The sequence below is a fragment of the Lytechinus variegatus genome, chromosome 15 (assembly GCF_018143015.1).
Source record: "Lytechinus variegatus isolate NC3 chromosome 15, Lvar_3.0, whole genome shotgun sequence".
NCBI classification, from domain to species: domain Eukaryota; kingdom Metazoa; phylum Echinodermata; class Echinoidea; order Temnopleuroida; family Toxopneustidae; genus Lytechinus; species Lytechinus variegatus.
In genome coordinates, this window is record NC_054754.1 from 31,969,229 (window position 1) to 31,991,284 (window position 22,056).

Genomic DNA, 22,056 nt, shown 5'->3' on the forward strand with positions numbered 1-22,056 from the left:
CTCTAATTTGGCCTTTTTCACCTCTCTTTGAACCATATTTCTTAATTTCTTGTATCTTTTGGAAAGCGTGTCATAATCCTGATCGCTTAGATTTTTCTTCATTTTGCTATACGCCACATTTCTTTCTCGAATAAGAGAAATAATATCTTTAGTCATCCAGTTTTCTGATCTCTGTTTAATTCTAATCCGTTTTTGAGGCGCTATCATATTCAACGTTGAAATAAAAGTATTTTGAAAAATTGACCAAGCCTTATTTACGTCAGTGCATTGGGTTAAATCTGACCAATCAACGGCAGACAATTTAAGATTGAAAGATTCTTCGCTATATTTTTTCAACGATCTATGGTTATGATGATTTATGATGATAAATATGGCCTGAAAACTGGACATTTCAAGCACTTGTGTAATTATGAATCATGTGTTAATATATTCTTAACATTAATGCAAGCGCAACTTTGCGAGTCAATTTTTTTGAATTACTGCCATGATGGATATATAAGTATTGTTGTATAATCAATATTGAGACATATAACTCGCCACTCAAAGTGCGAGCGTGCAGCGCTATACATAGCTGACAAGTGTTGACGATCAGGCGTGAAAAGGGATATTTTGAAAACTTATGGAATACACGAATATAATAGGTACCTGATAAATCAAAATTTGCGAGCCGTGCAGCCCGAGCAGAAAAATGTTAACATTCAGACCATAAAACTGACATTTTCTTTACAGAGCACAAACAAACAAAATAATGAAAGTTCGATTTCCGAAGTGAAATATGTTTTGTATATTGACTTCCAAACTTGATTTTTAAGCTGAATATTGAACAAGATATGTACATGTATATCACCTAACATGCAATGCGAGCGCGAAGAGCGAGCGACAATTTTATGTAGTGACAATTCAAAGTCTTCCTCTCATCTTATTTTCTTATCTTCTTTTCCCCTCCTTTTTTTCCTTTTATTTATTTAGTATTTTGCTACGCCAATAGAGGGGGGGGGGCCCTCGAGTCCCCTGGATCCGCCAATGGGGGTGGGGGCTGGGGACCTTCCCCCCAAAGGAAAAAAAATATGGGGAGAAACGAAAAAATAGGTAAAATATGATAGCACTTGTTAAATTTATATTATATCATATTGTACATGATATATTTATTTTATTTTCTTTTCCTAGATCTCTAGAAACCCTATTTTTATTACAACCTTTAAAGCATGACAAAGGTGAGTTTTCCATATAGGACTTAGAAGACATAACCCTAGCTCTGAGACTAAAAGTTTAACATGAGGACCCGGCATGAGGATCAGGCCCAATTTCTTTTTCAAAACACGTGAAAAAATCCCCTTGGAACAGTCTTGAAAAAACATTAGGAATATCAATACAAAGGTATGAAAATGATAATTATTTCAGTTTAGTTGATCGGATGCAAAGGGGAGTTAAATTATTTACGACCCCTCCGTCGCGGAGATCCGTCACTTCATGATCGCGAAACAACGAACTAGCATAGCAACGGTTGTCAGGACGGTTTGCAGCTTAAACAACTGTTTCAGGTGATATACATGCGCTAGTAAAGTATATTCTACACTTGTAAAAATAGGATTAAGATTTGAAACATGAAATAAATATTATCTCATATACCTTATAATTATGATTGAAGAATATTCAATATATTTAACATGTATTTAATCTATTTTAATGAAAATTAAAAGAGCGGCGGATTACTACAAAAAGGGTTTACTCCAATACATATTCATCAATTATGCAAATTAGCAAAATATCCAAGATGGCTGCCGATCCGGCGCTGCACTGGAGGAGAGACATCACTTGAAAAAATACGAAAAGTGCTAAGAATATGGTGATCTAAAGGCATATTCTTGTGCAAAAAGGCACAAAAGATTGCAGACATCATGCAAGCTTTATCTCCGACAGAAGATTCAGTCAAACAGCCGGTACCGACGACGCTAACATGGAAAGACCCAGTGGAAATAACCCCGCAGTTCAGGGGCTCCAACGGAGTTAGCGGATCGCCGGCTGCTGGGCCGCCGGGAGATATGCGTGGGATGAACCCTAGGAATGGCCCGTCCTTCAACCCGCAGCAGCAGCTGGGGTCGATGAACATCCAGCAAAATACCAGACCCCAGAATGGTCACCAAGAGTTTGGAAATCCATTTATGGAAGCTTCACAGCAAAGTGGGATTCCAGAGAGTGTGATGGTGATGCCAATTATCGATTCAATTTCGATTTCCAAGCATTCTTCCGACTTCAGATCAAATTCAAGTTCTCCTCCTTCATCGAGAAAGGCCGTTCGATCTCGTGCTCGCCCAAGAAAACCAGAAGAGGTAGGCACATGAATATAAAACACAACTGGAATTCAGGAGTTTAACGTATAAATACAGCACAGGAATGTTTCTAAATTTATCACAAATCGTCATGTTGTCTTTGCTGAAAGTGAGACTGAATCTGATTCTGAGTCTGACTGAGTGCTGCTGCCTCACGCCTCGCTTTCCTGATCTTTTCTTGTTTTTTTTAGTTTTTGTTTTATTACAAAATTAGAGTTTTCACTTTTCTCATAATGTTAATTTTGGCCTGTTCCTGAAATAAGTCACCTCTCAAGTCTCTTCTCGTGTGCGTCAGTGTGTGTGTGCTCTTTGTGTACAACGTCAATGGGAGAGGAAAGAAAGAAGTCACCGCTGCTGGAGAAATAAACGGCAGTGAATGGAGTGGTGACTTAAACCAGGAAATGAGGAATGCAGATAATGCCTTAATTTTTGTATTGCTAGACTCCATGATACTTTATGCACTAATTAATGCAAGGTTTGTATACCTCTCTAGCTCCTTGACCTGGTCCATGTCCACTTTATTCACAGTAGTAATGCTTTCTTCTTCTGGAAACAGTACAGTCCACCGTCTGGTGTATTGTCGTACAGGCTTCTTATTCTTTAACCAAGGATATGAATTTCGGCCCAGCTATTTTGCAAATGAATAGGGGATTATGACTTTTATACTGACTACGGCACACCCATCACCCACTGAACAAAGTTATTTTGATAATCTGACAAAGTGTCCAGGACCAATAATTGTTAGTAATTATCAAATTAAATGTTAGATAGAGCTTGGATGCATTGTACATGTATAGATCCTTTTTTTTGGGGGGGGGGGTGTTGAGTCAATTTAAATTCTCTGTTGATTTCTGCGTATGAAATTGGAAATACATGTACAATATACAAAGATGGCTCACACTAGGCTAACTGTAAATGTAGCAAGACTGGTTGTAAATTGTTCTAATCACTATGTCCACAATAGTAATGATTTTAAACATTCAGTAGTCTACAGATCCAAGCTTTTGTGATATGATTGTTTTCTTTTGTTTTTTCTTGCTTTTCAGCCTGCTCCATTTCTTAGTGTTGATACTTTACCAGCTGACAAAATACTGATTGGTAAGTAATTTCTACCTATTTCTACCAATTACCAATGCATCTTAGCATCATGTGTATTGCTTTAAAATCAAAACATCAATATCATTTTTATAATATCCAAGTCCTATTATTATTTCTCCTTTTTCAGTCTGAAAAAATAATTTTGTGATGAGTCATACTTCAAGTACACAATTATTAATTTTTTTATATCATACCATGACAAAACTTGATTCAATTGGTTTTTCTCCATTTTCTAGTAATTGATAAGTTATGAAATTAATATTGGGTACTTAAAAAAATATTGAAAAAATGCCATATTTTTGTTCAGTTGAAAAATCAAGTATATCGTTTAATTTCAGCTACCAACTTTCCAGTCCCAGAGGGGACTTAGTAAACCATTTTAGAACAGACAATATGTTTAGACAACAAAATGCAGAAATTTCAAATTTATTGTGTGGTATTTGAATATAAAATTTTCTTAATCCCTAAATCCATTCTTCTCCAATCTTGTTACACAATCATACAGAAGGAAAGTCAAATTCCAGCAAACAACTCTCCAAAAAGCCAGGTAGATCTGTACCAAAGAGAATCAGTCCAGACTTCATACCACCCACATCTGGGAGGAGATCACAAACTCCTAACCATCCTCCCTTCTCTCCTTATGGAGGAGGAAAGAGTACCCCAAGGGTGCCTTCTAGGGCCGGATCATCACTGCACAACTACAATTCTTTCTTTACTCACAAGTGAGTTGAATAACGAGAGACTAAAATGCTTCATGCTGTTCTCAGGCATATGTTGTTTTGTTGTTCAATACATGCTCATAGTGCAATATTTGATTGCAGGATTTCTACTTGTATTATTTGTGTGAGTGTATTAGACTTGCATAATATGACTTTTTACTTGAAAATTATTGAAAGCACCCCTTTCTATCAAATGTACTAGATTTACAGACCTTTGATTCAGCAATACACAATATGATCGCAGTGGATATGTACCTACTCTGGGATATTTTTTTTATTAAGAAAAGGGAGAGAGAAGCAATAATAATAATTCAAGCATTTAAATGTATACGTATGTGTCACTTACCTTTAATGCTTACATCAAATCATCTTAAGTTTATTTTTTGTCTCTTTGTCTTTTCACTCCTGATAGAAATTCTGCATTTTTGGCTGGTCCTCCATCATTGTGGTCACTAGGAAACCGATTCTGGCCTCACCAGGCAACTCCCAATGAGGGGAGACGTAGGCTTGCTCCTATTCAAGCTCCTTTGCCTCTAGATGCCTCTACACTCAAGGCTAACTACCAAGTCTCGCAGCCATTCAAACACAGTGTGGATAATTCAACACCAATAGTAAGTGAATGATTCAGATTTAATCTATGAACAAATGCTCCATAATTTTGTAATGAAATATTTATATATTGTTATTTTGCTACAGAGGTTTTATGATGGTTGAACCTTATGATTTAAAATTTTTAATGCCAGTTTTGTAAATCAATATGTTGCCAAAGAAGATATTTGATGCTCCAACATAGTAGTTTATCTTTCAGTGACTTAACCATGAGATTACATTACATCAGTCATATATTAATAGAAGAAATCTGATCAAAGACACTTCTGAGGTATGATGTTTATATTTACAAACATAATTTTAATATTTTCTTATCAGGAAAGGCCTTTGTCTCCAAGCCAGGATTTGAAGGAATCTACATTATTAGCCTTGCATGAGGTAACCCAGGCTCTAGCACGGCAACAGGACCCACCTTCAAGTCGCAAAGGAGGCAGGTTGTTAAAGGGAAAGTAAGTATATTGTAATTTCTTTCAGCTTTTATTTGGATAAAATGATTAGCATTCGTAAATATTCATGATTTGTATTTTGTTTGTACACCGTGTACAATTCAAACTTTAATATACAACTCCTCGGGAGATGGTAGTGAAAGCTAATTACATAAGAAATATTTAGTCACCTGACACATTAATTACACTTTATTTGTATCATTTGTTATTTGTTTGCTTGAAATTTATTTCTGCGTTCAACATGTTCAACATAATACAACATAATCAATTATTACATAGATTTTACATATATATACATTTTAGACACACGTATCATTTACAATCTCTTTCTGAATATAAAAAAAAAAGCATATGAAAATATTATTTAACTCAATTTCAGAACGCAGGAGACCGTCGTCATGAGCGACCTGCTTGATGTTGACGACGGCCTCATAATTATTTGTTATGTAACAAACAAATAAAATTACCTGTTTTCCAAAAAAATATTTTTAGCTACTTTACATCATTTTAGTTTGCCCAATGTAATAAATTTACTTTCTATGTCCCTTTATTCCATTTTCATATTAACTACATGTGAAGCCATACATGGGATTGAATGCACATATCAATTCTAATTTTGAATCGTGAAACCTCTAATTTTCTTCACCTAGGCTAAAGCCATTACATACATTTAAGATGGATGGACCAGGAATAGAAGAATGCCAAGGAATACTAACAGGTAAGAAATTGGAAGGGTTTTTGTGTCAATAGAATGCATAATCCTTTTTATTGAAATACTTTATGATACAAATACTAGCAGAAAGTAATATTAAAAATGAGCAGTGGGTCAAGTGGTAGTAAATCAACTTCCTTTTAAATATTTTATGGAATGTCTATCTTTCCAACCATAATAGGCTGAAGCCCAAGTAGAATATTCATGATTACCTGTAGTACTTTTCAGTAAGCGAAAAATTCTAAAATTCTGTAGCAACTCTCAAACAATTTTGATGTCTTTTCCTAATCAGAGGATGGTAATGAAGGCCAAACAGCAGACAAGGCTCGTCTACTGCAACGGAAGAAAGAACTACTTAGTATGCTACCTCCTGATGTCTTCCAGAGGTCATCACCAGGAAGCACAGGACATACCAGACCAGCCACGCAAGGATCTATCCATAGGAACTCTATTGTCTCAGCTCTGTCCTTAGATAGAGAGAACTACCCTGCCAGCCAACCATCCATGTAAGTGTTCATTGATAACAATTCGGCCATGATCTGGCAAAACAACGTATCTCCTTTTTTGCCATTCCGAGATATTCGAGCTTGAATATTTTACATTGCTTCTTTTGCTTATGTTTATCAGGCCTACGTATGTCCTCCGCATGGCAAAGTAATAGAGATACGTAGTTTTGCCTGATAAAACTTTGCCATGCGGAGGACATACGTAGTTTTGCCTGATAAACATTGGCCACGCGGCCGCGTACCTTGTGACATACGTAGTTTTGCCTGATAAAAAGCTTGGAGTGTGTAATCGATTTTATCAGGTAAAGTGCGTATGTTTTAAAAAAGCGACCGGTAAAATGCAGAATTTGGGAGATACGTAGTTTTGCCTGATAAATCACCTTCATTTGTGGCTATTGTTCTGGCAAAACTACATAAGTAGACTTACATAGTTTTGCCTTTTAATTCTCTTCAAAGCTTGAAAAACTACTTTTGTAAGTCGACTTATGTAGTTCTGCCTTTTAAATTCAGTGATTTTTTAGAGAATTTTACAAAAACTGGGTTTCGAATCTCCCAAAATAATTGGAATTAGAATTTGAAATTTTGACAGATGAAAGAGCGTATTCAATATTATAAGAAACACTAAAAAACTGAAAAACGCCAAAAAATGACTTACGTAGTGTTGCCAGATCACGGCCGAATTGTACTGTCCTACTTTGACACAAGGAAGTGTGTGAGATAGGGTTAGTACCATAATACTGAAATTGAACTTTTGATGTGTTTGCAAATTTATTTCTTCTTCCAGGAGAAATTTCATAGAAAAACATCGATCCTGCATTGTGCATCGTGATATGGCTAATAATCCACCATTTTATTATTTGCTTACTAATGTTAAAGTAGGGCATAGTAGCACCGCATTGCTCTGATTAGGTGAAGATTTAGACGGCGAGATATTGTGTGTTAACAATAATTGGATCCTCCAAACCTTTGTTTAGAATGTTCTTTGTAGATTGAGATATTGAAGGAAGTCATCTTTGGTATTAGATTAAGTTTCCCGGAACTTTAGAAGAAGAAAAATTGAGTGGAGAGGGTAATTCAAAGTGAGAAAACTGGATTAAAACAAGTTAGTACAATCACTGACAACTTCCCAATAATCCAAACATAGCCTGAATGCTTGTTGATTCCTGTTAGTGTACAATGCTATTATGGGACTTGTATACCTGTTTTTGTCTCACCTGCGTAGCAGAGTGAGACTATAGGCGCCGCTTTTCCAACGGCAGCGGCGTCAACAACAAATCTTAACCTGAGGTTAAGTTTTTGAAATGACATCATAACTTAGAAAGTATATGGACCTAGTTCATGAAACTTGGCCATAAGGTTAATCAAGTATTACTGAACATGCTATTAGAATTTCATGTCACATGACCAAGGTCAAAGGTCATTTAGGGTCAATGAACTTAGACCATGTTGGAGGAATCAACATCGAAATCTTAACCTGAGGTTAAGTTTTTGAAATGTCATCATAACTTAGAAAATATATGGACCTAGTTCATGAAACTTGGACATAAGGTCAATCAATTATCACTGAACATCCTGCGTGAGTTTTATGTCACATGACCAAGGTCAAAGGTCATTTAGGGTCAATGAACTTTGGCCGAATTGGGGGTATCTGTTGAATTCCAATCATAACTTTGAAAGTTTATGGATCTGATTCATGAAACATGGACATAATAGTAATCAAGCATCACTGAACATTTTGTGCAAGTTTCAGGTCTCATGATTAAGATCAAAGGTCATTTAGGGTCAATGAACTTTGGCCGATTGGGGGTATCTGTTGAATTACCATCATAACTTTGAAAATTTATTGGTCTAGTTCATTAAACTTGGACATTAGAGTAATCAAGTATCACTGAACATCCTGTGCGCATTTCAGGTCACATGATCAAGGTCAAAGGTCATGTAAGGCCAATGAACTTTGGCCATGTTGGGTTTCTTTGTTGAATAACCATCATATCTCTGTAAGTTTATTGGTCTAGTTCATAAAAAGTGGACATAAGAGTAACCATGTATCACTGAACATCTTGTGCGAGTTAGAGTAGTTTTCAAAGTCAGCACTGCTGCTATATTGAACCGCGTGATGCAGGTGAGACGGCCAGAGGCATTCCACTTGTGTAAAGATATTGATGGAAAAAGTTTGTCAGCCAGCTACGATTCAGTGACATCATCGAGTTCTTGTTGACAAGTGAGAGTGATATGAAGCTTCACAAGAGCTAATCGATTAGAGTAGAACATTCTTTATCAGCATTAGTGCTGCCGTATCAAATTTCCTCTTTTAAAGTATAGACATTCCTTTTTCTTTCCATGCTCCAAAATATCAGATTTTTTTCTGAGAAAGATGATTCCGATGAGCTTATAACATCTATTCTGCTGATTGTGTCTTATTCACAAATTTAGCAGATACCACATGTGAGCTGTATTAGATAAACTACATGTATTGTAGCAGCTTTGTGGAACTTTACTTCAGTCTAAACTGCTATGCTTTTCCAATCAGACAATGAATGCTAGCTTGGATATTCATTAGTCTAATAATGTATATATGTTTTATTATTTTTGCGATGACAGGCAACAAGGCCAGCTGAGATCACAAAGTATGGTGGAAGGAAGTGGATCCATAGCTCCATTTAATAGCATGGTGATGATAGTAGATGACAGTGTCATCAACCAAGTTGATATCCCTGCTGTTGACCCAGATGCTAAGGGTCCTGAGACCACAGAGAGTCCAAGAGCCAAGGAAGAGGGCATGGCTATTCCGGATGCAGAGCATCTGACTGCCGGGGGCGATGCAGATAAGCTATCTGATGCTGCTAGTGAGTCCAATATGAGTGACTACCTGAGTGAACTTGGTGGGGGTAGAGCAGAGATCCTTTGTAACATGGTCAAGAAGAACTCTCAGGCCAGAAATGACCTGACACAGGTGGATGATGAACCTTCGGATGCTACTGAACTTGAGAATGGCTATGATGATGAGTACCCTCTGGAGAGTGTCCAACAGAAGGATCTAGCTTTAGATACTGTAGAAATAGGTGATGGCAGCGGTGAAAACAAAAATGTACCTATGGCAATGAAAAGCGAATCCCAGCCCAGTGTTGATAATGAGGTTTCAAATAGCAATAATGTTGAATCAGAAAATGTGCCTAATGATAAAAGTGAGTCCAATGGTGATTACCCTGAACAAAGTGGCTCACCATCCATTCTGAAAGACAGTATTACGCATAGTAATAATGTGGTAGATATCAGTGAACAAAACCAGAGGACTATGCAAAGCGAGATTGTAGAGGAAGCAGTCACTACACAAGAGCATCTTGAACAACTTCCAGTGTCAAATAGAGACAGTGGAGTATCAGAAAAAGCAACAGATGAGAATACAGGGATTGATGTTGTAGAGCCAAATGTACAAAGTGAGCCTAATATGCAGAATGCATCAGATGAGTCAAATGGATCAAAACTTGTAGAAAATACGAAAGAGACAATAGATGAAAGCAATAATAACTCTGTGCCTGGTTTGAATGAATCCCACCAAAAAGAATCTCAAGATCTGAACAATAATCCATCCTTTGATGATTCAGTCAGTGCAGATATAGAGAGCCATAGTGTAAGCAATAATATAGAGACAAACCCTACAAGGGAACAAAGTGCCACAGGGGATATTATCCCATCTGATGATGTCATACCACAAACAAAAAACATTGATCCTGTTAAGACAGGAGGTACTGATTCAATACCAATAATTATCAATGAAAATGATAGTAGTATTACCAGCAGCCAAATAGAACAAAAGACTCTGCCAGCTGAAGATCAGCAGCAAGCTGAAATGTCACCTACAAGTGAGATTGTCTCTAATACCGCAGACCACAAAAGTGATTCTGGTCACGCCACAACCTCTGTATCAGGTGTCACTCAGGATTGTGAAAATAATGAACTCGGAGAGGAGAGTAGTGAAATTTTATCAAGTGCAATGAAGGAAGAAGAGAAGAAAGAAGAGGAAGAAGTGGATGACGATGTAAAGGACACAAAGGAAAAGGATGATGGAGATGACGGTGATAGAGGAACAGGTGGTGGTAGTGGTAATAATGGTGGGGATGGAGCGGGTGGTGGTAGTGGGTCAGGTCAAGGTGGTAACAGCAGCCATTCTAATGGAGATGGGGCTTCAGGAGGTGGAGAAGGAGGAGGAGATGGGAAGGATAAAGATGATAATCCTAAAAACAATCCAAATGGTAATAATCCTACTGAGAACACAGAAGCCAAAAGTGATGAAGAGGACCAGGAGATCGATTTCAAGAGCTTAGAACAATTGCTGAAAGAAATTCAAGCTCAGGCTTTGAACAGGAAAGAGGAGATGTCCTCTTATGATGACATTCCAGAAGTTGATGATCCATTCCTGTTTTGTGATAACTGCGGACTTGATGAGGACACCTGTGTTTGTCCCGATAGCTCTTTACATAGATTACTTGGACAAGATAACATCCAGAATCGTCCAGAGCTTGAGGATGAGGAACTTCTTGATGAATCCAGTCAGCAGCAGAATATTGTTCTGGAGTACAAGATGCTTCTTGGTGACCCTCATCCAGGTACTGGGTGCTATAGTGATGATCTATTGTCACCAAGGGAGGCATGGAATGAAGATAGAGATGACCTTCGGACATCGAGGTCATCAAGAGCAAGACCGAAGTCTGGACTTCCAAATGACATTATGCTAGCTACTGGTGTCTCCATGACACCCATGCAACGTCCTGTCTCCGCAAAGCTCAGACCAGGCTCATCAAGGCTATCTCGTCCATCCAGTCATCGCCGAACAAAAGAAGGAAGAGAAGCCAAGATCATCTCTGAGGATGTTGATACAATGAGTGATAGTGGATGTGGAAGTGAGATGTCTGAAGCAGTGACTCAAGCCAGTCAACTCTTCTCAGATGAGATGGAAGAAGATTATAACTTGGATGATGATTTGGATCAAAAAGCTCAGGTAGGTGTACCTTATTTCTTCAAATATATCTTTTCACTTTTTGATATGGACTTTTGGGCAAAGGTAGCAAAGGTGTGTGCAATTATCACACATTTATCTTATTTGTAATATCTCACTGAAAATGTATCAGTATTGTAAAACAAAGCTTCATGAGAAAATAGATCTGAACAGTGATTTTGACAGAAATCATTGAAAATTATGTTCAACTTGAATTAGAAAAGTTACATACATGTACTTAAGCCCCTCATGCTTTTGTTTCTTTAAATAAGAAGACTGAAGATACAACAATTTATTGATTCATTGTTTGTTCTTCAAAAGATATTCCTTGCAAAATAAAATGATGTAAACTTGTCAATTGCTGAACTTTTGATATGTAAAATACTGATCAATGATCCCTTACATGTAGATTTCATTTTAGTAAAATTCCATATGGTAGCATTTTTCTAACAGCTTAGGTATTCACATGAATCTACATACAGACATATATCACATGAAGAAAGTACATACATGGCTTTAAATTGATTATCCAGGCTTCCTACATTTGTCTTTTCCATTATTTGAAATTACTCTCTCTTCTACAAATTTGTAAAGACTTTTATAGTTCAGTATGGAGGGAATGCTATCTCTTTGAATATGGATTTGTGCCTAAACTGTTCAATGTTTTTGGAGTATGTGTCTACAGGGTATGTATTATTCATTATATTTTAATGTATTTACAATAAGTTTGCAACATTCAGTTGAAATGGTATAGTCTATTTTAATTTTGTTTTCATTGGTTATACATGTATAATTACCACCTGAATATTACATTATTCCTTATCTAAATTCAGCAACAAGAACAATTTGGAACTGAAATAACAGAAAATGAGTGAGTATTGCTTGTTTTATATGACTTTATATACATGTGTGTGGATCTTGTGCATACTGTGTAGGCATTTAAAGGTCAAGTCCACCCCAGAAAAATAATGATTTGAAGAAATAGAGAAAAATGAAACTAGCAAAATGCTGAAAATTTCATCAAAATCGGATGTAAAATAAGATATGCACAAATCAAATGAGACAGTCGATGATGTCCCTCACTCACTATTTCTTTTGTTTTTTTATTGTTTGAATTATACAATATTATTTTTTTAGATTTGACAATAAGGACCAACTTGACTAAATCATATAGTATTAAACAGTGCCAATTCCACATGTTCAGGGAGAAATTAATCGTCGTTTCACTCGACAATGAGGAGAAAAATGAAATATTCCCTATTTTATGTAATAAAATACAGAAGAAATAGTGAATGGATGATGTCATCAGTCTCCTCATTTGCATACCAACGAGGATGTGAATAGAACTGTTTTGTGAAATTTAGCAAAAGCATAACTTTCTTATTTTACATCCGATTTTGATGAAATTTTTTGTGTTATGCTTGTTGGATTTTTATCTTTTTATTCAAATGAACTGTTTGTTGGGGTAGATTTGTCCTTAAAAAAAAAATCAATTTTTGTGCAACATTCCATTATTTAGTAATTGTTCCATGGTATCAAATAATGGTTATATGAATGTATTTGCTGTGATATAATTTTTATTTGCAGATGATTGTATACTGGAAGAAAATAAAATCATTTAAAAGTGTTCAAACTCATCATTTTTTAAATATCCAGTTTCCCCCTTGATAGGCAATGTGGAATATATTTAATATATTTCGATATCCTGATAGATAGATTTTCTCAGCTGTTAGAACTGAATAAATCCATGTCAGTGAAATGCTCCCTATTCTATGCAAAGTACATAATATGGTGTAGACTGAGAAAACTCATTTCCATAGATGAGAGTGTTGTTGCTAGGCAACCCAAGCTGTGCCATGTGACTCCAGAGTAGAATCCACCTGTTGCTTTGCAACCAGAGGAAATGGAGACAAAGACCGTGTCTATAAAGAACAAATTGCTTAGCTCCAACATACCCAAGGCCTCTTTATTAGCTTTTTGTCAATTAATAATTTACCCCATAGTCAGGCATTCAAAATCGTTTAGAAGAGCAATGTTAAACTGCACTCCTAGGCAGTATCTCATTGGAGAGTATTTGACAGTAGAGGCAGGGGGCTGATCTGCCTCCAATGTTTGCTTCCCACTCCTTGACCTTTGTAAGAGATACGGCTCTATGAATTCTCTTACATTGTATCTCATTATTAAGAACTCCTGATTAATCATTTCTCTCATAAATGGACAAAAGTGCCTTCAGTCATTTCATTAGAGACTTTGCCATCAGAAATGGTTTGTCAGTCAAACAGTGAGAGATGCACCATTGGCTTCTTTAAGCTTTTGTCAGTCTCATCAGCATAAGAAAAACAGGATTCTGGATAAACAGCTGTAAACTTTCCTTTAAAAAAAAAAGTCTTCGGAGAGTCGAGTTGGTTTTTGCTTTTGAGAAATACAGTGTGGATGAAATGATTTGATTACTCTCCTCAATGTTGTAATGTGGCACTACCGACGAAGGTAATTATCTTGAAATTAATCAAACCTCAATTCTTCTTGCATTGAAGTACACCGGTACTCCAAACTCTTATTAATTGAATTTATGTGGTCAAATGTAGTTAAGGTATCTCTTTTTACTCAAGGTGAAAGCATTATTTATATGCATTTTTTTCCCTTAAACTTTTTTAGTTTAACTGTATATCCAGTTACTTTTCTTCTGTTACATCTGTTTTATTTTCAACATTTTACGTGTACATGTATGTATTTTTTTATTCCTGTATACTTAGTTTTAAAGATATTCATCAAGGTTATTAAAACACTTATATTCATGTCTTGCAGGAGTAAATCAGCTAATCTTGAGGTTGTTGCAAGTTCAAAACCCAGGTATGAATTAAAACCTTTAAAGTACATGTATATTACAAAGATAAAACAACATTACTGATATGAAATTATTGTCCATTATTTTGATTTATATCTCATTCGGTTTCCTAAATGATTTTATCTTCAGTAATGTCAGGAAATATTTTGCAGTTTTTCAATGTGGTATTAAATTTTTGACAAATAAGTAAAAAATATTCCAAGTAATATGAAAATTGATCATAGACCCATAAAAAGTATCAGCAAGGAAGATTGGGGGGGGGGCTGGCCCATTAATTGTTTTATTTGAATTGATTTACCCTTTGGTGTATTGTTTTATTAGGTTTTGATCTGTTGTTTTTGTGCTGAAAATATTATAGTGAATGATGTTCTTAGAAGATAATGATTTCTGCTGTAAAGTTCTGTTTTATCTGGCTTTTCACTGCAGATAAGTATAGGCACATGGAACTAGAAAAACAGTGCCCGGCACAAATGCAAAACATGTGCCTTTTCCAACATCATGCTGAAGTTATCTCCATTGCATTATCGAAGCAATTAATTTTCTATTCATCTCTTCAAAAATATCTCTCTTTCTTTCGGTGTGCGTTCTTGTTTTCTTTCCCCATCCTTACTTTTACCTTTTTGTGGCTCCTAGAAGTGCACCCAAAGGTACTGAATATGGACCAAAGTGTGCTTGAATTGAATATACAATTACATGTATTGACCTTTTATCCTTTCTAGGCATGCCAAGACTAAGACTGATGATGCTCCTGTTCTGGCCCCATTCCCACCCCTCTGCTTTAAGATCAATGCCCGCCCCCCTCCAGGGAAGCTTTACTATTTCTCATATGGACCAACCATGAACCCAAATAGGTAAGAAATGGATTAGAATAGAGTATGACAGTACCGTATGGCCACTAGTATTCAACCCGGCATAATTCAAAGATTTGGACTAATTCCCGTAAATACATTTGTATTTAGAAATAGGGAATTTATCTTACTTTCATACCTTTGTTATTTCCAGGGTAATCTGTTGTCAGTATTTTCTTTATCAATCTGTCGACTGTATATGCGGAGGATCGAATTATGCAGTGATGACTTTTTGCACTGAATTGCACTAGTATTCAACCTAGTGAGGATAGATAGCAAATCTCAAAATGGTTTAGATTGCTAAACTAGATCTATGCAAATCTCTGGCTTTGACTAATCCCTGTTTGGTCTTATCTCAAATGGTCTAGTCCAGGGGTTCTCAAACTTTTTCTTTGAAGGGCCTGATGAGACTCCAAGTAAACCTGATTTCAAAATACAGTGAGAGTCAATATTAATGATAACAAAATTTATTGTAGTGCTATGTTAAAAGGAATCTAGATTGTACCTATACATACCTTGTATTGATGAGACAGATAATGTCTTGAAGTATCAATATTTTTTGTAGTCAAAGTAGATTTCGTAATAAAGCATGTCTGTTGTAGACCCAAATAAGGGTGTCGGTCTCCTAATCACTTTCAATATGGGAAAAGTGACACTGTCTGTCAGCAACAAGTTGCTCGAACCTTGACACAAAAGGTGAAATTGCCAGAGGAAGGCACTGGTGCAAATGTCGAGGTGCTTCGATATGAGTTAGTTCTTTAAAATGTTCATTGTGGAAAATGCACTTTCGCACCTGTATGAATATCCAAACATGGCGAGAACAGCGCTGGTCATCTATTTTTATAAGAAACTAGACTCTAGATCACAGAACAGACAGAGAAGTCTCCACTAAACTTAGTTTAAAAGTCAAATTTATTTGACTGTCATTACTTTTATTACGGTTAGGTCTACTTGGATACACAATGTAATCATATTGAGCTATGTTTCATATTGTGACTGAAAAGTAATTTTTAAAAACCCAGCAGAGTCTCGTGGGCCGGATTGAGAAGCTCCAAGGGCCGGATCCGGCCCGCGGGCCGTAGTTTGAGAACCCCTGGTCTAGTCCATAGTCGGATGGGACAAGGGCAAATTGAGAGACAGAGTCATCTTTCATTGATAGGTTGAATACTAGTGCCAAAAACCATCGCCTTATAATTCGATCGCCTGTGCACACAGTCGACGGGTTGAAGAAGAAAATAACGCAAAAAGAATAACCAGCATTTGCTCTTGGAAATAAGACAGGTCTGAAATTAAGGTGAATTCCATATTTCTATATATTTGAGGAAACCCTCCAAACAGGTTGAATGCTAGTGCCCTTACGGTATATGTAATTTATTGTCTTGTTCCCCCCCCCCCAAAAAAAAGGGAAAATTATGCCATCCAGGTGTACAAAGTACAGTATACATGTAGTTATAGCACAAGAATATCAAATACATTCATATATGTATAGCTTTTATGATACCAATTATCTAATTGTCCATTTAATGATGCACTTCATATCATTCTGACTTAAGTAGGAACAGTGATTGTTTTAAAACAATAATCTTTCTGTTTCCGGAAACTAATTTCAAACTTGATTTAAAATGCAGATTCTGTTATGTTGCAGAAAATGTACACATCAAAAGCATGAATTCTATTTTGCAAAGGTAAATTCAATGAATTTTCACATGAAAAGTAAATACCATATACTAAATTTTGATTTACCAGTAGAAAGAAAACAACCGTCCCTACCCAAGTCACAGCTGATTAAAGGTGCTCATTGTTCAATAAAGCTGTTTGTAAGTTGCACACAACAATATGAATTTAAGATTGGAACTTGAAAATGAAAAGCATTTTATGTCTAATATCTCTTATACCAAATGTAATTATTTTGTGTTATCTTTTCAATTATAGACGAGTCACGAATAATATTTTTCCACTGCATGTGTTTTACATTAACAGGTTGTCTATGTATATTGGATCACAAGCCGAGCAGAGGCTTTGGGGTATTCTGTTCGGCTTTGCTCTCAAATTCAATAAGAAAGGTAATTTTACATCACATGTATAATTAAATATGTAAAAGCTTTTAAATAACTTAAATGTAAAATGTTTCTTAGATGTAATTGGCTGTTTACCAGCTTGGCATTATACAAGCAAAAAGCTGTCCTGCTGAGTTCATGCGGGAGTTATCATAACAGAAATAAATACTTGCTCTTTTCTTGTCACCTTGATGTCTGTCCTTTTCCAATGAGATATTTCTTGTTTACTGAGTTATTTTGTTTATGCTCATGATCATATGGATTATACTTCCACTACAAGTTTCATGACTTTTATGTAAGATTTATGTATATATATACATTTATATTTGTTTTACTTGACTTAAAACACTTATGAAATATTGAATTAATTAGGAGGAAACTGGGGGGGGGAGTATATGAATGAAATCATTGAATATTAATTCAAGAAATATTTTGGGTGTTTTTCTTTAAAATGTCCAGGTGAAGACTTAGAAGCTGGAGGTTTTGCTAATATTGAGTTTTCTCCTGAGAGTTCTGTTGAGGGTTGTGTATACTGTATGAATCCATCTCAGCTAGAATCACTTGACAAGTTTATGGGCTGTCCAGAGGTAAGAGGAGTTTTTCTAATGTCTTGTATCACATTATGCCTATGTCATCAGAAGTTATTTGCTGGAGGGGTTATGTTTTCGGGCCATCTGTTCTCATCATTTCTGTTCTCATTATGACAGGTCACATAACTTCAAAATTGGATCAAGCTTGTATAAATTAAAAGGAGTTACGATGATCTGAATATTTTTTTTGAGGGGGGCAGCATCAAGCTAAAAGGTCAAATGTCAAATGAATCATTGAGTTCATTATATACCTGAAAATGTCTCTTCGTCTTGCAGTGAGTAGAGAACCATTTAGGATTAATCTTCAAACTTGGCTCATCTTCAAACGCATTGGAGTGACGATGAATGAAGTTGGATATCTTATTTTATTTGAAATTGCTAAAAGTATTTACATGTTGCTCATCTCTTTCAGTTCTACACCAAGATTGTCCTACCAGTGTGGATGGTGAACTGCCCGGACCCCAATCAGCTTGGAGTAGCCCAGTACTGTATACCAGCTGTTATGTACATTGCACAGGACAAATGGACACATACAGGTATTATTGTCTAGAGATTTCTTTATAACCACAAGGTCCGGGGTTCAAATCCCATCACAGCAGTAGCGTCCTTTGGCAAGGCGTTTATCTACATTTGCCACTCTCAACCCAGGTGTAGTAAATGGGTACCCGGTAGGAAGGAATTCCTTTAATGCTTGATGCGACCGATCAGGGTAGCCGTGCTAAAGCCGGGGTAATAGTATGCAGCGCTTAGAAACATTTGTATTAAGCGCTATATAAGAAATTGCATATTATTATTATAACAAATTCAAGCTCGTATTGTGATTGTACAGTTTATTGTTGTTTTATTCACTCTGAAGCCATGTTTGAAGTTTCATGAAAAAACTCTTCACAGAAGTAATAAAATCACAAATGAAGCCTAATTTTGCTTTTAACATTTTGATTTCTTCTCTCATATACATTGTGTATATGGGTGCATAGGTTTAAGAGTAAGTAACCCCTTATTCATTATGGTGGGACTTTCATGCAAAAATGTCTTTGGCAATATCATTTGGCAGTGATGTTTATCAACCTATGGGCAGAATTCTGAGCAAAAATGAAATTGATTTATGGATGAGTGAGCATGCATTAAATAAAGGGAGAAAAACCTCGTTTTCAAAGTCACCAGACTCATTTTGAGGGATTTAAAAAATGATAATTGGGGGCTAATGATGGATTGATGATGGATTATGAAACGGTATAAGCACCATAAAAAGTCATATTTTGCCCAACTCTGTTACACTACCCCCTGAATGACTATTGAGACTTTAAATAATTGTCATTTTTGCTTTAATCTTTGATAACTCATGCATGACTCAACCAATAAATCTAATTTTTTCCACAGAAAATGAGTGACAAAAACTACCTGCGAATTTCTATATCTCAGAATTATCCGATTGGGAAGTTACAACATTTTGATCAAGGGGGGACTTTATATTTTTTGTTGAGTATAGATCACTTGTTCTAACTTCCTCTCGGTGATGGTCAATAACTTAATATATCTGTTTAATTTCCCATTCAGATGAATCAAGTCCTCTTGCCAGTGGATACAGCGTCCGACAGTGCATGACCGGTGCAGACCTGCTCTCTCCAGCCTACAAGCAACATATTCAGACCCTGGTATGCTGACCTCTGACCTAATAACTTACCTGGGAATATAACTAGATGATCTCTCCAGCAAGGTGTCCTTGGGATCTAAACTGGTGGCGCAGTACAAAGTAAGATACCCTGCATGCACGGACTCTGTTCGATACTACAGTATAATAAACAAGTCTAGCTCAAGTTCCTGCCTGAACTTGTTCCTTGTGAACTTGCAAGGCAAGCCGTCATAGGGATATAATCTTGTGACGTGGGCCCCTGTTACATAAAGCTTAGCGATTGATTTTAAGGCTGATTACTATGATTGATTGTATTGATTATTGTGTATGATCAATCATAAAGAACCTCACAATTAATCACTAAGCTTCATGTTACAAGGTTCAATCATCCTCACTGGGAAAGCTGATGCACAGAGGATCACACTACAATTTAAAAAAAATCCACATGCAATGAGAATAGGGTTTGAGTTTTTAGACTAATCTGTTAAACATTGATCATTCCCTCAACTTGAAATTAAAGCTGTGCTGTTGAGAAAAAACAAAACACATTTGAATCTATATGATTTACGGTATCACAAGGGTTGCATAAAAATTACAGTTAGAGTCAAGTACACAGGCTTTTTAGAGTTATGTTGCATCCAACTTGCATTAGGATTATAATTACTTCAAAAGGAAACAATTTAACAAATCTGATAACAGAGGTTCCTTCCCACCCCATTCAAATACCATTGTGGAACCATATAATTCTGAAATCTCTGAATGAATCTTTTGATTTTGTTGTAGAATAACTGTTTTCAAGGGTTAAGTCACATCATTTGACGACAGATGATGTTAAATTACAAACCACTTTTGTGAATTGAAAACCTAAACATGGGGGTGTATTCTCATAGCCATGGTTTTGCTAAACCTGGGTTAACTTATACCACACTTTTATGGAGTGCCACTTGTCAACTCATTAACAAATCAAAATTTTATTTATTTTGCTGCAAAAAGCCAGAAAATTGATTATTTGAGACATAAAACTAGAAGAATGAAAAATACAAAAATATGAATTTTAATGAATTGATACATTATAATTGCCATGAATATGAAAAGAGTATTATGAAGCTCAGCATTTCTTAGAAGTGTGGTTTAAAATTCTAGTTTAAATTTTGGTTAACCCTTGATTTAATTATCAGAATACAACCTGGGGGGGGGGGTTAATTCTTCTTGTTACTTTATCATGTAATTTAACATAGGGATTGAAGCTTCATGAATTCTGGCTGAAATGGTATTAAAAAAAAGGGAAAAAATATGAAACACCAAGATAAAAGTTAAAACTTTCATTTCGAATATTTTTTGTTTTAAATTTAGATAAGGCAGATGAATGGATTGAAATTAATCAAAACAATAATGCACAAAAAGTGGCACTTTGTTCTTTTAATATTTGCTTTGATATATGCACCCTGATCCACCTTGCTGATCATTACTTTCTTTCATCCCATCTTCGAATTGGCAGCACTTTCATTAGTACAATTATACAAGTTACAATGTAGTTTGAATGTGAGTGATGGTTTTAAAAATTATTTTTTTTAATCAGAAGGAAGAAGATACATTTTCAGTGGAAAATCAGTTAATAGTTTCACCTGGATTTTGATATTTTCACTGCTTTTGTGTTCTTTTCAAAATGGATTAATTGTTGAGAAAGTGGTTACTTTTAATGATGCATGTATGATTCTGATGAAAGTACATGTATTGCCAATTTGAAGAAGTACACTTTTTCAAAATTGACGATAAGATATTTTGCCAAATCACCAGACCTGTTTCCATATTGTGTGTAAAAAGTCAACAAGATTACCTTTAAACGATTGTATTTAAATCACATTGAATCCAAAAACATTGTAATTGATTTAATTGTAGGCATCTACATGTACATGTATATAGACAACAAATTAAAATAGATACATATATACAACATGGTCAGTGAGATCTCCAGCTGAAAGGATTAGTTTTAAAAATTGAGATCCCTGATGCCTTGAGTTAATAATACTTGTATAGTTCCATTTTTTTTTAAATTATTCAACTATACTGTGAAAATATTTTTGGTATAATTAATTGCCGTAGTGAACTCTGAAGGAAGCTGTGAATGAGCACTAAAGCAATCTTAAGAATTATTGGAAAAGATGAAAAGATGATGAGATTTTTATGATACATTTCTCGTAATATGGATGCCTCTTAAGAAAAAATATTTTAAATCAAAATGTTTGCATGATATCACTGTGGACTCCTCTTTAGGGGAGACCGGGTTAGTTGAAACATTGTAATTTTCTTTAAAGCCTGTAAAATAAATTTATGCAATACTGCCCTCAATTATTGCTATTAATAATACAACAGTGTTGAATCATTATTGCAATAAATTGAGGGCAGTATTGCATAAATTTATTTTACAGGCATTTTAGAAAAGTACAATGTTTCAACTTACCCCATGTTCCAACTAACCCCGGTCTCCCCTACACCATTTGCCTCCAAATTAACGATGATTATACTTCTACTGAAACAAATGTCTTTCACTCATTTATGTACAGAAAAGAGTGGTTTATATATATACGTGAGTGGACTTTTAGATTTGAATCCTAACGTCTTCAGCGTTGTTATTTACAGTACTGCTTAAAAAAAATCTTATTTATC

The 22,056-nt window shown here is 35.6% G+C and overlaps 1 protein-coding gene across 1 annotated transcript; it reads left to right on the forward strand.

The window, feature by feature from the left end:
• The first annotated feature begins 1,745 nt into the window (after positions 1–1,745).
• Positions 1,746–20,766, forward strand: LOC121428316. Its single transcript, XM_041624872.1, has 15 exons — positions 1,746–2,330; positions 3,377–3,428; positions 3,934–4,150; positions 4,560–4,758; positions 5,075–5,205; positions 5,853–5,920; positions 6,207–6,420; positions 9,022–11,419; positions 12,250–12,287; positions 14,222–14,266; positions 14,981–15,112; positions 17,090–17,172; positions 17,626–17,753; positions 18,169–18,292; positions 19,314–20,766. The coding sequence occupies exons 1-15, from the start codon at positions 1,899–1,901 to the stop codon at positions 19,418–19,420; spliced, it is 4,368 nt and encodes a 1,455-aa protein (XP_041480806.1). The 5' UTR covers positions 1,746–1,898; the 3' UTR covers positions 19,421–20,766.
• The last annotated feature ends 1,290 nt before the right edge of the window (positions 20,767–22,056 follow it).